This window comes from Netta rufina (genome assembly GCF_964035555.1).
Source record: "Netta rufina genome assembly, chromosome: 1".
In the NCBI taxonomy this organism is placed as follows: Eukaryota; Metazoa; Chordata; class Aves; order Anseriformes; family Anatidae; genus Netta; species Netta rufina.
In genome coordinates this window covers 129,371,911-129,388,276 of record NC_140123.1, presented here as the reverse complement: position 1 = coordinate 129,388,276, position 16,366 = coordinate 129,371,911, and the positions used below count along the sequence as shown (strand labels likewise).

Sequence of the window (16,366 nt, the reverse complement as noted above, 5' to 3'; positions counted from 1 at the left end):
CAGTTTAAAAAAAAATAAAAAATACTGCTCTCAATTAACATCTCAAGGACACTTCATCCTAGCTTTCATAGTTCAAAGATTGTGTTCTGCATTTATCTGAGTAGAAAATACTTTTCTTTTAGAAATTAAGTTATGGAAAAAAGGAAAAAAAATTACACAGCTTGCTGTATATTTGTAAACCACATTCCAGGTGGCAAGAGCTCTGAGTGCCCTGTGCCATAAACATTTGCCAGCTTGCAAGAGACAGTGTAATCAGCTGTAAGAAGAGACTTGAAACTTTCAGCAAGTACTCAAAGGTTTGAGCAGTGGAAGGATGGTAGTGGAATGGATGGTAGCACATTATACATGTAGATAATTCTTCCCCAAGCAAGAATGCACTGGATTTAACATGTATTACATAGAGTTTTGTTTAAGTTCTTTTCAACGGTGAAGGCTACCCTGCATTCAGGTAAATGCAGTGCTATCTTAACAGCATAGCAAAGCTTGCTTTTTAGGAGTGTTGTTCTGATATTCTCGTCTAACATATATCAAAATTCACCGCCAATACTAATTCACGTGCCTTTGTTCCTGTGCTTGTACACAGATTAACCTAATTTGCTTTTCAGTAAATTGGCAATACTAACACAAAATCCTAATAAGGAATTGCACTTATCCCTGATTTCTGGTAATCCCAAGGAAACAGTTTTATCAGCCATTAATCAGTGTCAAAAAGTTATACAAAATGGAAATGGGTTTTCATTCAATCAAAATAATCTTCTATATCAATATCTGGATTCAGGAGATCTTCACCATAGGCTGAAAGATCCATTTGATTTAAAATCAGGTTTTCAAACGTTTCTTCCAAGTCTGTTTCACCAATCAGCACAGCGCCCATCATTCGTCCATTCTGCATCACCACTTTAACATACTCTTGTCCCTTAGTACATCTTAGCATTAGTTCATGGTCTAAACCCAAGCCTTGAGCATTGTATTTTCCCAAAACCACCACCTAACAGAAGGAAAAAGAAAAGTCAGTCATAAGAACATTGCAGTGGCTTTTAGTATTTTCACTGGTAACAGTTCTAATGATATAAACATGGAAATACTTGCCCCTAGAATAAAATATAAATAAAAAATCCCCCTTGCAGTGGCTTTCAGAGCTACAGTATAATTAAAAATCCTTCACCTGGAAATGTTATCACTAAAAACAATAATGAACCAATTACCATGCTGAATTGTATTGAATTTCTTTATGAGCAGAATCTTAATGAAGTAAGATGCATGAAGAGATAATGAAATAAAAATATATGCAGAGTTGTGAAGTAGATCAGCTGGTATTCACCAATTAAAATTTATAATATGTCTGTATATACCTTGTCCTCTTTGGTTTCAATATTCAAAGTCAGTGTGAAGGGAGAAAATCAAAGATTAATTATTATATAGAGAATGCTGTTTCATCGATATCATAGAATCAAGGAATGGCTGGGGTTGGAAAGGACTTCAAAGACCATCCAGTTCCAACCCCCCTGCCGTGGGCAGGGACACCTCCTACTAGATCAGCCCCATCCAGCCTGGCTTTTAACACCTGCAGGGATGAGGCATCTGCAACTTTTCTGGACAACCTGTTTCAGTGCCTTACCACCCTCTGAGTGAAGCATTTCCTCCTAACATCTAATCTAAATCTCCCTTCTACTAGTTTAAAACCATTCCCCCTTTAAAGCATCTGCTCAGTGTTAGCACATGAATATAAACAAGCAATACCTGTGTTACTCAGTGGTTTAAAACTGATAGAGTGTATTTACTTTACCTTGTAATTGAAAAATTTTGTTACATGAGCAAACAGTTCGAAGCTGAAATCCAGATCAATAGATTCCCCTGAAGCATCTGCTGCCATGCATTTTGCTGCATACCATCCCATCTGCCTAGCTTGAGTCCACAGTCTCATCTTAAAAAAAAAAAAAATACACAGATATGTGTCACTGTGCAATGAATGAAGCTCACTGTTCTCATCAGTGCCCACTACATATTTTTGTTACAGTCAGAAAGGCTGAACAACTTGGTTTTCAGCCACAGAGATAATTTTATCTACCATCAACACACCCAGGATTGTCTATTTACTGGTTTCCAGTTCAATTAAACATTTTCTCCCATCTGTGTAACTGTGAGTAATTTACTTTGTAGATCGCATTGCTGCTGAGCGCACAATTGTATAATTTGATTTACCTGATGCCACACTGGACTAGGTTCCCACGACGCTGTGCAGATATCCCCAGCTGCATAGATATCTGGCAGGGACGTTTGCATGTGTTTATCTACTTTAAGACCTCCGTCTTCACCTATAGCAAACTAAGTATTTGCACAGATCAGTACCAAAGTAAAATAGTAATTTTGAGTGATTTAACTTTATACATGTTAAGTGGTTGACTCATTTGCTTTTTAATGGCAGACTTCCCTACAAAATTTCAGTAAATCCACTACTGCTTAATTGAAACATTTGAAGATATAAAGTATGAATTAATACTAAGGGAACACAGCAAAATGCTCTTCTACTTTTCATTTAACAACAGAGAAAGAGGAATTTGGTGTAAACGATCTATGGCTGTTCATTCTCCCATCTAATCTGATTCAATTCGAAAAGACTGACAACCCTAAGAGAAACACATTCAAACATCAGTCTTCAGGCTTCTTCATTTTTAAGGGAATGAAACTGATTTCCCTGAAGAATGCCATAACAAAGTATTTTTTTGCAGTCATCCCTATAAAAAATATTCTCCATATTAATAACACAACCCAATCCCCTGCAGAATTTATCTCTAGTCTGGTCAAATCTTCAAATAATCCAAACCAAAATTAGCCTACAAAAGTAGAATTTCCTCCCAATCCACACATTTTTTTTCTCACCATGTTTAAGAACAAGTCAGTGTTGCATTTCACAAGTGACCTTCACATACCCTTTAAAATAATTCAAAGCTCCATCTATTAAAAATACCTTATAGTAGCATCGCATACTGAATAAAATTATTTAACAGAGTGGCAAGAGCTCCATGGTAAGACACAAAACCTTAAGTATTATTTTTAGAACACAGCACAGGTTTCCAACATTATTATTACTGATACCTGGCATGGATGTAACGGAGCATGCCAAAATTCAAATATGTTGCAGGGACATCTAGTCTTAAAGTTCATTTTTTACTTTTTTATATATAGGCCAGAAATACTATTGCAAACATCTAATTCACAGAATCACAGAATTTCTAGGTTGGAAGAGACCTCAAGATCATCGAGTCCAACCTCTGACCTAACACTAGCAAGTCCTCCACTAAACCATATCACTAAGCTCTACATCTAAATGTCTTTTAAAGACCTCCAGAGATGGTGACTCCACCACTTCCCTGGGCAGCCTGTTCCAATGCCTAACAACCCTTTCGGTAGAGAAGTTCTTCCTAACATCCAACCTAAAACTCCCCTGGCTCAACTTAAGCCCATTCCCCCTCGTCCTGTCACCAGGCACGTGGGAGAACAGGCCAACCCCCACCTCGCTACAGCCTCCTTTGAGGTACCTGTAGAGAGCGATAAGGTCGCCCCTGAGCCTCCTTTTCTCCAGGCTGAACAAGCCCAGCTCCCTCAGACGCTCCTCCTTGAAACATTTAATGGTTCAACATTAGTGCATGTTTCCATAATAATAGCCACCAATTACAGAAATGTTTTCCTCTCTTTTTATAGGCTTAATCTTATCAGTGTATATTGTATCTACTGATACACTGTGTGTATATATCATGAGTAGCAATATAATAAGCCAAGAACGCTAATGAAATTCGTTTTTATCCTAGTAGATATTTCCAGTATCAACATACCTACCTTATTTTGAGATGCTGTGCATTCAAAACCTCTCAAATCACTGTTTCATGTCAAAAGAAATGTAAACCAGTTGGAAGAACTCCCCTTCCTTAAAAAATCCCACAGTTTAAACTTCAAAGTAAATCAGCATACTTACATTATTGCCATCAAGAAATGGTTTGACATTTGGCACAACACCAGTTGCACTGACAATGAAATCGCATCCGTAAATTTTTCCATTAGTTAATTCCACATATACAGGCCATAGCACTGAAAAAGTGGAAAATTTTGCGTTGAGAATGTAACCAACAGAAGTTACTTTATTATTTATGTCTTATGGTAAGACATGAAATAAACAAGAAAAAAAAAGAGATTTCAGGTTTATTAGCTACGAAAATAATAATACCCACAGAGATTACCTATAGCACTTCTTACTTTCATTCAGGACCAGAAAATGAGAGTTGGAGCTTAGTTCCCTACTATTAGCTTTCTCTGGAATTTTCTTGAATCAAATCCCTCATTTATTGGGCTGCCACAAGAACAAACATTCCGCACATAGTAGCTAGGTGACTTTGTGGAAGAAGGGTCTGATTCATTGCATTTTGTAATTTAATTGTAGCCCATAAATACTCAACTGCTATAAATTGCTAAAGCTCCATTTAATTTACAGAAACAAAGGACTCTTTTTCCAAATCTGCATTTCCTTTAGCACAAGCAATCAAGATCAAGCATGCTCTAGCATTGCTTCATCTTCAACATGCTTTTCTAATCAGCACTGGCACACTTTTTTTTTTGTCACACCTACCCTCATCTGGTTCTACGTTCTTCTCTTCTTTAGGAAAAGCCAAAGACATCTGTTGCAGTTGTAAAAATTCTTGCTGTAAGTGTATTTTCTTTACTTCACATAGTTTTTCAATATGTACTTTATGAGAAAACTAAAGAAAGTTTGTCAAAAATGTAAACATAATGATTAACAATATTTTTAATAGCAAATGCACCTTCACCTAAACTGAGGCGTTACTAACCTGAGAAAAAGAATTACCATGTATCGCATCTTAAGCATTGCACATTAGCCAAGTTCTCACACTCTTTCAGATCTGTCATAGATCTAACCACAGTAAGCAGTAATTTATATGCTTTTTCAGCAGCTATTTGATGGTCCTTTAAATATCATGACAATTTATAGATTTTTCTAGCATGCCAGAAAGCGTATTCCAGTTCCTCTGAGTTTATAAACAGGGAATACAGAACTTATCAGAACAGACAAAAAAAAAAGTCAATTGGTCTTTCCTGTCTTTCAGGATTTCAAATCCTTCAATTTTCTATCACGAATTAAATTCTGATAACAATAATCACTTTAGGTTTTAAATGTTGTAAAAAGAGAAAAAGAAGATATAATTTCCACATTTCCACAGCCTTTAACGGCCATTAATCTGTGAATATCCTGAACATCCTTTAGTTAGTACTGTAAGGACATCTCTGTAGAATCTATAACTGATCAATATCTGAAGATGATGCTTGTATGCACTGGTGATTTCGCATTTCATTACCTACTGTAACAGGAGACTGTACGTCTGTACAAATTCTACTGTCCTATTTTTTCACATATTAAAATATACATAAGGCAGATACAATTAAAAGAGCGGAGGTATCACTGCTTCTTTTTAAAGCTAGGATTGACACTAGTCCTGAAGAAATGTGCAAGCCAACATTTATTTCAATATGGATAGAAAATTGATGAAACCGTGGCAGTAGATCTGATTTATCACCTCCCTCCTGAAACAGAGAACAATTCTATTTGTGTTAACATATTTTCCGATGTGATTCTGACGAGAGAATCGGTTCAAACTCATCTTATTTTTCTTGTTCTAATAACCCTAAATGTTATACTTCATAATCATAAATTCTGTAATCCTTATCAATTTAAAGCAACAGTTAAACAAATGTAAGCAAGGTTATGACCATACCTCTTTAGTCCCTTTAAGATGTAAGCCCTCATGCCAGTCGGGGCCTAAGGCACTGCCCACTCTGTCAGATGCTGCTACAGGTCTTTCTTTTTTCTCACTTCCTGAAGACAAAGAATATCAGATTTAGCATATCCACTTCATTGCCCACAGAATTCAGAACAAGGATTCCAAATTAAGAGAAATACAATCTGATTGCCAAAAGGGAAGACAAAAACATCTAACAAACAAGGTAAGGTGAAGTCCCAAACATGGTTAATTGGCAGACAAATCAGACTCCAAACCAGTATTTTTGGCACCTTTTGGTTTTATGCCTTTCACTACTTACTCACCTCTGAACCAACCATGCACTGTTAGGTACCTGCATGGACCCGTAAGAGCTACAGGAGCAACAGCTTCTGAGGCACTGGAGTTCTAGAGTCCAGCTGTGAACTCAGTTGCTTATTGTCAGTGCTAATAGTGAAACTGATGTCCATCTGCTAGCAAATGCGCATTAAGTGGCTTCCACTGCATGAGGCTGCAAATTCTAACATGATGATACAAGTGAAGAATACTGGGTGTCACTTTGTGACTTTTAGGCTGACTCTTTTAAAACTTATTCTTCCAACCTGAAGTCTAGAAACATGCTCTTCTTTTTATTATAGGTCATATATAGGTCATATATATGTTTGTGTAATATTTGTTCATGCAGTTCTAGTTAACTGCTGCTATAAAGAATGCAGCTTCATTGCATTTGTAAAAGTTCTATGAGGTTTCATCTGATCATCCGATAGCTTAGTGTGGGACAGCACCTTCCTTCATAATGCTGACATAATTCAGAAAAACATTAAAATATGTCAAGTAATAGAAAAGGTACTTCAGCAGACTGAATACTGAAAATCAAATTTAAACTTGGCATAGACATAAAGATAACTAATACTGCAAAATGCGCTGTTACATGCTGTCATATGTCTACATTAATTGAGTGAGTTTTTGCATTGCCTTTTTTTTTTAATAAGGAAGTTCCACTGGTAACAATAGTAAGCTATTTATGGTCTGCTAAATTAACTAATTTCAGGGCTATATTTAATATTAATATACATATTATTATATGTATATATTATATACATGTAAATATTTATAATATATAATAATATATAAATATATAATATAAATATTTAATATATATAATATGTATGAACATATTTAATAATTAATATTTTTAATGCAGCTGCTGCAATGCTAGGAGACTAAAACAACATACCTTCCATTGTATACTTGGTTCTTTTACATTCAATTGGAGTCTCTCGTTTTTCAGCAGTTAGCTTTGGAATAAGAAATTCAGCTGCTCCTGCATCAAAAAAGGTGTTCCCAATGGCTTTGTCTTTGATAGCCCAGATTACTTCACAGCCTTCAATTTCATACCTGCATACATTTAAACAACGGATAAAATGACAGACTACCCGGAAAAGGATTTATGAGTCTTAGCAAGACCACTAGAATTGTGCAAGGTTAATTCCAGAAGCTACAAATAAGGGATCCAAGACTTTCAAACCTATAAAATCTACTACAGGTTCTGATTATTCACGTGAAGAAACCATAAAAAAAAATCTTCAAATTAGCAGCTTATACTTTCTCAACAGCACATCTCAACTGAACACAGGGCAGAAAGGAAAGGCAGACTAAGTTTGTAATAATAATACTTAGTATTTCCTGTTCCCTGCAATGAAAAAACAAATGCGTCTTTTTGTCCAGACTGCCCACTGCTGGTGACAGGCATTTAGATCTTGTTCGTATCCATCAGAAAAACTGCAAAGATGTATTACCTGAAACATGAACTAGACTGCAGATAATGATTTATAGAATCATAGAATCATCTATGTTGGAAAAGACTTTCAAGATCATCAAGATCATCATCAATTTAGTAGCTGTCCAAGTTAAGCACCGATTCCCCGCAATGCAAAACAAGAATATGTAATTGTATAATACAGATGTTTCTGCAATCTATCAGACTGTCGGACCCTATGGCTTGATATCCTGCCTGTGACAAAGGTCACATCAGACACTTCAGCACTCTACCAAATTAAATTTGGCTGGATGCAAGATAAAATGCCTCTCTATTCCTGTTACCTCTTCTGTCTCCACAAATCAGGCAAGTTTTATAATTTAAATATTGCTCTTTCTATCCTAAACAAATTTCTGTTGGTGCCAAGTTAGAAAAACACCGTATATTCTTGGAATCTTGAATCTTAAAGCTTCTTTTGAAGCTTTCTGAATTTTATGTGACAGTAAGCTCCACCATATGGTGAAAAATGGTTCTTAATCAAATTTTATTACTAAGTGCCTTAAGAACTATAACTTTATTGTACATCAACCTTCTCCCAAACTCACACAGACAAGATTTAACATCAAATTGGTAAAGATTTTATTTGCATATGTATGTTTTCAACTTAGTAGTTTACTTACACTAATTCAAGTGCAATTCCACCATTTCCTACCACCACTATTCTCTGAGCTTGGGCCAAATGCTTCTGAAAAGCCTGCGTTAGAAAAGAAAAAAATTAAAACCCAACTAATGAAATATATCCTTTCTAGTATTTTCTTGCCCTCAGTCTTTTTATTTTGATTTTTCTCAGGCTACTCATATACATTCACTTATACTAAGAATATGTTGCAGAAACTTCACAAGCCTGTGAAGTTTTATCACATTAAAGGCTGAAGTTATTTCCACAGCCTTTTAAGTCTCAAACTGAGCCACAAGTAATTACATTTAAACAAAATCAAGAGAGCCAGTAATAGAATCCAGAAAATATTTGTCTATTCTAGAGACCACTAGCATTATTATACCTATCTATTAATCCAATTTTATCATAATTTGTAAAACTTCCCCAATAATTTGTACAACACTAAGAGAACAAAGATAGAGACATTTAGCAATTTAAAAATCCCTGATCATAATTCAGGAATTTAAAAAATAATTTGTAGCAAATCTGAGAACCAGCTTTATTTCCCCAAAAAACTTTTAAAAAGAAACAAGTCTCCAAATCACATTTTAGTATCCAGAGAAATAAAAGAAACGCAACCCAATACAACTTCTTTTTTTGATTATCCTTTTTAAAACCAAACCAAACCTCAGGTAAAGTTTTAATACCCGAAACAAACCACAACAGTAATTTCATGGTTTCACCTCAATTTGCTTGAAAAGGTATCTCCTTTTTTTTGTCATTTGATGAACTACAGAGCTCATGTTATGGAGAAGCAGTGTTTACTTTCCTTGTTCCTCCTCTCAATCTGAAGATCGATAGCAGTCAAACTTCACTTTCTATTTCCACATTGAAGTATTAGGCTATTAAGTCATGTGAAAACTTTTCCACATCTTTGTCTACAATTGTAGCTCCATTCTGTACAGTAAGGAGAGGCTACACTAGAATCTGAAGAAATCAGTCCTTCTGTAGCTTTTCACTGTGAAAAGCAGCCCTTCATATTGTTCACTAGATGCACCTTTTCAAGTTAGTTTCTACTGGTGCCTACCTCCTGTTTATATTTTCAAATCGGCTTCTGCCTGGAAGGCAAAAGAACAAACACCACTTGTTCCAGATTTTCATGTTACAAACACTATGAGCCATCTATAAATGTAATAAATTTAGTGACTAATTATTTAATGCTATTTTAAAGCTATTTCTCTGTTACTGAAAATGTTCTTAGTTAAGGATATATAATAAAAACCAGCACCTTATGTTTCTACATTTCATTCTGCAACCATTTTTAGTGTTTTGCATCAGAAGCACAAATATATTCTGTAGGTGTAAGTCCAAAGAGCATTTACCTGTGCACTGTCAGTATCCCGGATTCCTAATACATATGGATTTCCTTCAAAAATTAATTTTGGTATTGCTCCAGCACATAGGCAAAGTTTTTCATACATATACTCTTTCCCATCTTCAGTGAAAATTTTCTGTTAAAAATTAAGAAGAAAGAAGAAACTAATGGAGACATCTAAGAGAACATTATCTTTTTTTCCTGAATATTTTACTATTTTGCAGATATTAAAACCTGTAAGTAGTTTCTTAAAAAATCTCATTCTCTCATTATGTGTTACTTTATTTGTATTACACTCACTACAAACTTACAAGTCTAAGTATACAATATATTATGACCAATAAGGTAGAACATGTACGCTTAAAGACAGATGAAATATTAAGATTACCTCTTGGTGGCACTCTCTACTCACTATCTGTGCTGACATAATCAGTTTTCTGTGATTTTATGTCCCCCTCACCCCAGTAATAGATGTAGACTTATGCACTGCTATATAACAGCAATTATGAATCTTATTCAAAACATTTAAACAACTGTAGAGTTGTGTTAATTAGGTACTGGATAGAATACAGTTTAGAAATACTGCAAATTCTGTTCTTTGCTAAAGACAAAGGGTAGGCACTAAACAAGTTACATCATTCTGCAGCAAGAAATATTTAAAGCTTAACATGATTTTTTTCTTTCTTTTTTTTTTTTTTTCCGTATTAGAAGCTAACTAGTTTACAGTTAGTTACAGTTGCACAAAGGGACTTTTTAAAGATTTGGGGATAACAGGCAAAAGATCCTTCAAATCCACATACGTGATATATTGGAGTCCATACAAACTAAAATAAAACAATATAATAATGAGGCTACAATAATATAATTGGATTCAGAACATTAATAGCATTATAATCTGACTGAAATCATAGCTCTGCAACTTAAAAGGAGAAGGAACAGTTCAGAATCTGAACGTGAATTTCTAATAAACACTGAAATGAAAAAAAATATGTCAAGCTGACTTGGACTCTAAATAGGACCTGCACATTGCTCATACTTGCAACATTTTTCTTGTTAAAAAGAAGAAATGTTGGAAATATTGGTTCTTCTGAGAATTCATTTTCTGTGCATCATTAAGTTGTTATCATTTGGTCTCTGTAGCAACAAGCAGTAATTTAGGAATCACAGAGACCTCCAGTTAGGGGTTACAGAAATTTTCTGACACCTATACTGGTATACAATATTGGTTTCATTGTCAGTTTTCCCTCCTATTCCAATCAAGTATGCTACGCCATAGATCTAAAGTGTCAAAGAATTAAAGCTAGAAGATGTGGTTTCTTAATTAACAAGCAATTTTTGATCTATAATTATATCCTCTGTAGATATTTCTACTCAAACAACAGCGTAAGTGATATGTAAAATTAAAGTCAGCAGGTATTCTCTCTAATTTTAGTAACTTATGTTTTAGTAACCAGAATGGTCTTGAACAGAATTTCATGCCAAAAATATTCAAGTGTTTCTTAGATGTAATTTTTTTAATAACTTGAAAGAACACACATAGGTAAAAGAGAGAAAACAGTAGCTTACATGCTCATCACTCTTCAACTGTTTTACTCCAGACTGTATAACTTTAATATTGGTATATCGTCTTTCTAATAAGGAACTTGGTTGCTCTTCTACATCAAATTCCTCAAGCGTTTTGGAGATCTGTAGGAATAAGAGACACATTTAAAAATATGAATAATATATCCATGTTTACTTCTGAAATTTGCAACAAAATGTTTTATGTTCATTTCCAATAAGTAAGTCACAACATAATTGTGTTCAAACATGTTCTTGTGACACTGCTAAAAGTACTTTTTATGTGTTATAGAATCTTTTCATGCACATCCCTGGTAAAGAGTCAAAGTAATACACAGAATTCTCATTCAAAAGCTATTTAACTTGATGGATGCAGTAACTGCTATAGTGGTTTGTATTATTAGAATTGTTAGCATTGCTTTTTAAGTTACCTGATGCATTTCTAAGACCTACATGTTCTGCTTGTTAAACTTTGATAGAATAACATGATGTTACACATTACATGGTGAATGGTCTGGAACACAAGTCCTATGAGGAGCAGTTGAGGGAACTGGGGTTGTTTAGTCTAGAGAAGAGGAGGCTCAGGGGAGACCTTATTGCTCTCTACAACGATCTGAAAGGAAGATGTGGGGAGCTGGGGGTCGGACTCTTCTCACAGGTAACTAGTGATAGGACTAGAGGGAATGGCCTCAAGTTGCACCAGGGGAGGTTTAGGTTGGAAATGAGGAGACATTTCTTCTCAGAAAGAGCAGTCAGGCATTGGAATGGGTTGCCCAGGGAGGTGGTGGAGTCACCGTCCCTGGGGGTGTTCAAGGAGAAGCTGGGCCTGGTGCTTAGGGACATGGTTTAATGGGTGACACTGAAAGTAGAGTGATGGTTGGACCACATATCTTGGAGGTCTTTTCCAACCTCAAGGATTCTATGATTCTGTGTTCCCCCATGCAAGCACCTTCCTCTCATGGGTATTCTGGGGGAAAAATTCCCATTAACAAAGTAGTGTAATAAAGCTTCAGTATAAAAGCAGTAAGCACTTCAATCATGTAAGTACCCAGTTCAATCTTTTCTTACTCACTAATATTGTGAATATAATTATGAACCACTATAAAATAATGATCATAAGCATTTGCTTATAATCATAAACATTTTCAGGATTAAACTCTAAATTTTCTGTACATGTACAAGCTTCTGAAGAGGTATTACCATAACAAAAATTAAAGCTCTCTTACCTGTTTGAAATTTGTTACAGCTTTTATAACTGGAGAAGCTGTCACTAAAAAAATGTCTTCTGATGGGAATTCCACAGCCAGCTTATAAAGAAATAGAAATCATGATGAGCAAATAATTATCCATAGAATTTGACTTAAAGACAGTAAAATTATTGGAGAACAGTAATATGCATTGCTACCTTACATTAGTCTCATCTAACCATAATTGCTGTTTCAAGATTAGGGAAGAATAAGACAGAATGACTGAAACAAATGGAATTTGGAGACCCAAGATTTTAATTCATTCACATACAAATACATCTTCAAGAACTGCAGTCACTGTAAAAATGACTATTCAAAAGACTATTCTCACAATTTTCTAAAGACCAACTGTAGGACGACTATGATCACATGATTTGTGGAGACTCCCAACTGCTGGAAGTACTTTTTTCATTAAGTACCAGTGACTAATTGTTCACAGATTTCATTTTCACAGAGAAAATATTGATTCCTATTGGTTATTTTAAATGCAATTTACTGAACTGCTACGAGGATCATCACCTTCAGAGTGTTATAGGCAACACACAACTCTTACAGGCCCCAAGCCAAAGTGCAGAATCTCCATCTTAAATGCTGCATTGCTCTTCCAAAGCATATAAAAAACCTCCTTCAAGTACAAACCACTCATCTCTGAGGCACTAGCAAAACCCACAGTTCCTTGTCACCTGTATTCTACATGTTAACGGCATGGTTATATAAGCTGCCAGGATGCATGTTTTGTGTCATCCATGTGTAATTGAGCTATAAAGAGAATCACATATATCCTTGTACTTCTGATACAAGGAGTCTAACATAGTAATCTGAAGGTCAAAGTTTTTCAGCATTGTAGTAGATTTAAGGGAGATTAACATGGCCATACTCTGGGCATAAAAACACAGATGAATTTAGTGAGGCTATGTGAAAACTTTATGTAATCCACACCTTATAGCACAAATCCCTAATATGTATTTCATAACTATTGCAGCTGTATGCTTTGTATTGGCAGAAAAAAGAAAGGTTGACAAGTTCATGCAACAGAATAGCACGATGTGCTTCTGCAGCTGCTCCCATCTGTACCTAATAAATAAGCTTCAGAAAAACTTCAGAACGCCACAGGCAGCATGTGATTAGGTGATCATCATCAGATGTGTTTCAGACTTTTTTAGACTGACATTATGTCCTCTGCATCACTTACACATACTCTAATGCTTATACCCTCCTCTTACTATGATTGAGTAGTTGTGTGACATTTTCATTCAGTGTCATTGAGGTTGGTGCATTATCTTTTAAAATACTAAAATTAGAAATCTGCCAGATAGAATATTAAGTTTATCCATACATATGTACACATGCAAATCATCACAAATCAGAAAGAACTATTACAACATAAACATGGAAAGTAGAAATTATGTAAGATGTAGAATCATAGAATCATTAAGGTTGGAAAAGACCTCCAAGATCATCCGGTCCAACCATCACCCTACTACCAATGTCACCCACTAAACAATGTCCCTATGTGCCATGTCCCAAAACCTAAAACAACAACAACAACGAATCAACAGATTTTAAGACATTCTGTCAGGCTGTTTTGAAACGTACTTAAAAAGTACCTAATTCCAAGTGAACTTTTTAAGACAGACCTGAAACAATGACTGTTCTCATTTAGCAGTGTGAGAAGCCTGAACTACAAGGCATCATGTAAATACATACCCAAACTGTAATATATATGATGGAGAAGTTGTTTATTGCCACTACTATGTTCCAGGGAATCTTACTTGTTCAGAATCAGGACCGAGAAAGATTGTATTCAATCTTCCCCTTTTATTTCTGTATTATTCTGTGATTCTATATTACCTCCAGGCAAACATAGTCTCCTGGACTATTAAATATTGACCCAAATCTTATTCTTGCTAGCACTTAAGGATACACAATACCTTTAATTATGTGAACAGTTTAAACAATTTTTAGCAATTACTCATATTAATATAGTATTGAAGTGCCTGTAGTATTAGAGCCCACATATTGCATCAACTGTGAAAAAAATCAAAGGAAAAACAACTAGTAAGTGCTAGAAACCAAAACCAATTCCATACAGGTGGAGAACAATCATTTTTCCCTTGTAATTTATTCTACATTTAGTTTACATAAAATGCCTGAAACTGTCTGAAATAATCTCACTCCATCACCAGAAAACAGTCTGAAACAGTCTTTATACTGCTTTACGGTCTGACAAATAGAGTAATTTTCACTGAACTAGTATCTACATAATTTCATTCCATGTTATGGGTTAAAAACTCCCTCCAGTTACTGCTGTTTTGGAAACACCAAAACCCTTGAAACCTAGACGTAAACAAAAGTGATTTTTGGAGCTCAGGGAAAGCTGAAGGGATTAGCCAATCTCCACAGGTGTGCAGCCTTAAGCATGGATTCCACAAAACCTGATGCACTGCTTTCATGACGAGGAGCACAGCACAGCAAACTTCCTCCTAGTCATGGTACAATCCTCGATGGCTATGAACACAGCTAACTTTTGAGCCGCTGACCTCTTGACTGGCACACAGAATGCCAACCTTCTCATGATACAAAGGTTTAACTCCTTCTTTAGGAAGCCTACATAAACTGTTATCAGAATATGTGCAATGCAGTTTTATCCTCTTGGCAAGTATTGGCAGACAGCTGAGTATGCTATAGTACCACTCTGCTTTGAGAAGGCTCAGGGGAGTCCTTATTGCTCTCTGTAACTAACTGAAAGGAGGCTGTGTCGGCCTCTACTCACAGGTAACTAGTGACAGGACTAGAGGGAATGTTCTCAAGTTGTGCCAGGGGAGGTTTAGGTTGAAAAAGAGGAGACATTTCTTCCCAAAAAGAGCAGTCAGGCACTGGGACAGGTTGCCCAGGGAGGTGGTGGAGTCACCGTCCCTGGGGGTGTTCAAGGAGAGGCTGGGCCTGGTGCTGAGGGACGGGGTTTAGCGGGTGACATTGGTGACAGGACCAGATGACCTCGGAGGTCTTTTCCAACCTTAACGACTCTGCGATTCCAACTGCTCACTACTCATTTATAGAATACTGTTTCTTTTAAAATGAACAAACTTCTCTAAAACGCTGGTGCAGGCACAGAACGCTTAGCGAGTCCCTGTATAAAGCTCAAGCCCCGCCGGCTGCCCCTGCGGGCACGTCCCCCCCCGGCCGAACGCCACCGCTCCTCGCCAGCCACCCCGGCCCCCCGCCGCCAAGATGGCGCCGCCCCCCAACAAGCGGCCCCCACCCCCTCCTCCCCCCACCCCCACCCGGCAGGGGTCGCGCGCATGCGCGCTGTGGCGGCGGGGCCGCGGCCCGCACCTTCTCGGCGCAGGTGACTCCCGCGATGCCTCCGCCCACCACCGCGAAGCGGCTCCGCGCCGGGCCGGGGACGGCCGCCATTGCCCCGCCCGCCCCGGGCGCCGCAGCGAGGAGCAGAGGGCCGCCGCTCTTCCTCGCTGGGGCCTACGGCGAGCGGTGACGCCCAAACTTCCTTGGTGTGCGGCAGGGTGGGGCGCGGCCCCGCCCGCTCTGTCTGTGGCCTTAACTCGTTCTGGGCTTGGCTCTGCTGAGAACACGCAAATAAGAGGAGTGACAAGTAAAATAAAAAAAAAAACCTCAAGCCTTTCTTCATTCCTTAACAAGAAATCAGGAAAAAGAAACATGAAAGCACGAGACTGCGTTCGTTTCTCACAGGCTTCCCCCCCCGCCCGCAGTTTTGAATGCAGTGCTGTAGGTGTAGCTTGGATCATCATGTACTTGCAAAAAGTGAAACAAACTGAAAATTAATAAAAGAATAAAGTCAGTTAGAGAATGAGCAAATGTTTCTGAGACACTCATGTCCCCACACACAGCTCCCAAACCGTGCAACTCTTTGTTGGAGCATGTGGCTGCACCGAGGGACGTGGTCCTTCCCTGTGGGCGCATGCTGCTGTCCAAAAACAAAGCTGCTGGAGGGGGCCTGTC

General features: G+C 37.2%; 1 protein-coding gene across 2 annotated transcripts; it reads right to left on the bottom strand.

Annotated features, from left to right (window-relative positions):
• Nucleotides 1–436: 436 nt before the first annotated feature.
• On the bottom strand, nucleotides 437–15,856 carry PYROXD1 (pyridine nucleotide-disulphide oxidoreductase domain 1). 2 transcript variants are annotated; one of them, XM_084299811.1, is made up of 12 exons: nucleotides 15,722–15,856; nucleotides 12,365–12,445; nucleotides 11,145–11,264; nucleotides 9,586–9,714; nucleotides 8,226–8,299; nucleotides 7,024–7,184; nucleotides 5,784–5,884; nucleotides 4,622–4,751; nucleotides 3,974–4,086; nucleotides 2,203–2,325; nucleotides 1,787–1,924; nucleotides 437–988 (listed from the first exon to the last, which is right to left on the bottom strand). In XM_084299811.1, the coding sequence occupies exons 1-12, from the start codon at nucleotides 15,800–15,802 to the stop codon at nucleotides 740–742; spliced, it is 1,500 nt and encodes a 499-aa protein (XP_084155937.1). In that variant the 5' UTR covers nucleotides 15,803–15,856; the 3' UTR covers nucleotides 437–739. The 2 variants fall into 2 exon arrangements, with proteins under 2 accessions (XP_084155937.1, XP_084155938.1); XM_084299812.1 differs by having other exon boundaries at nucleotides 4,622–4,670.
• Between the last annotated feature and the right edge of the window lie 510 nt (nucleotides 15,857–16,366).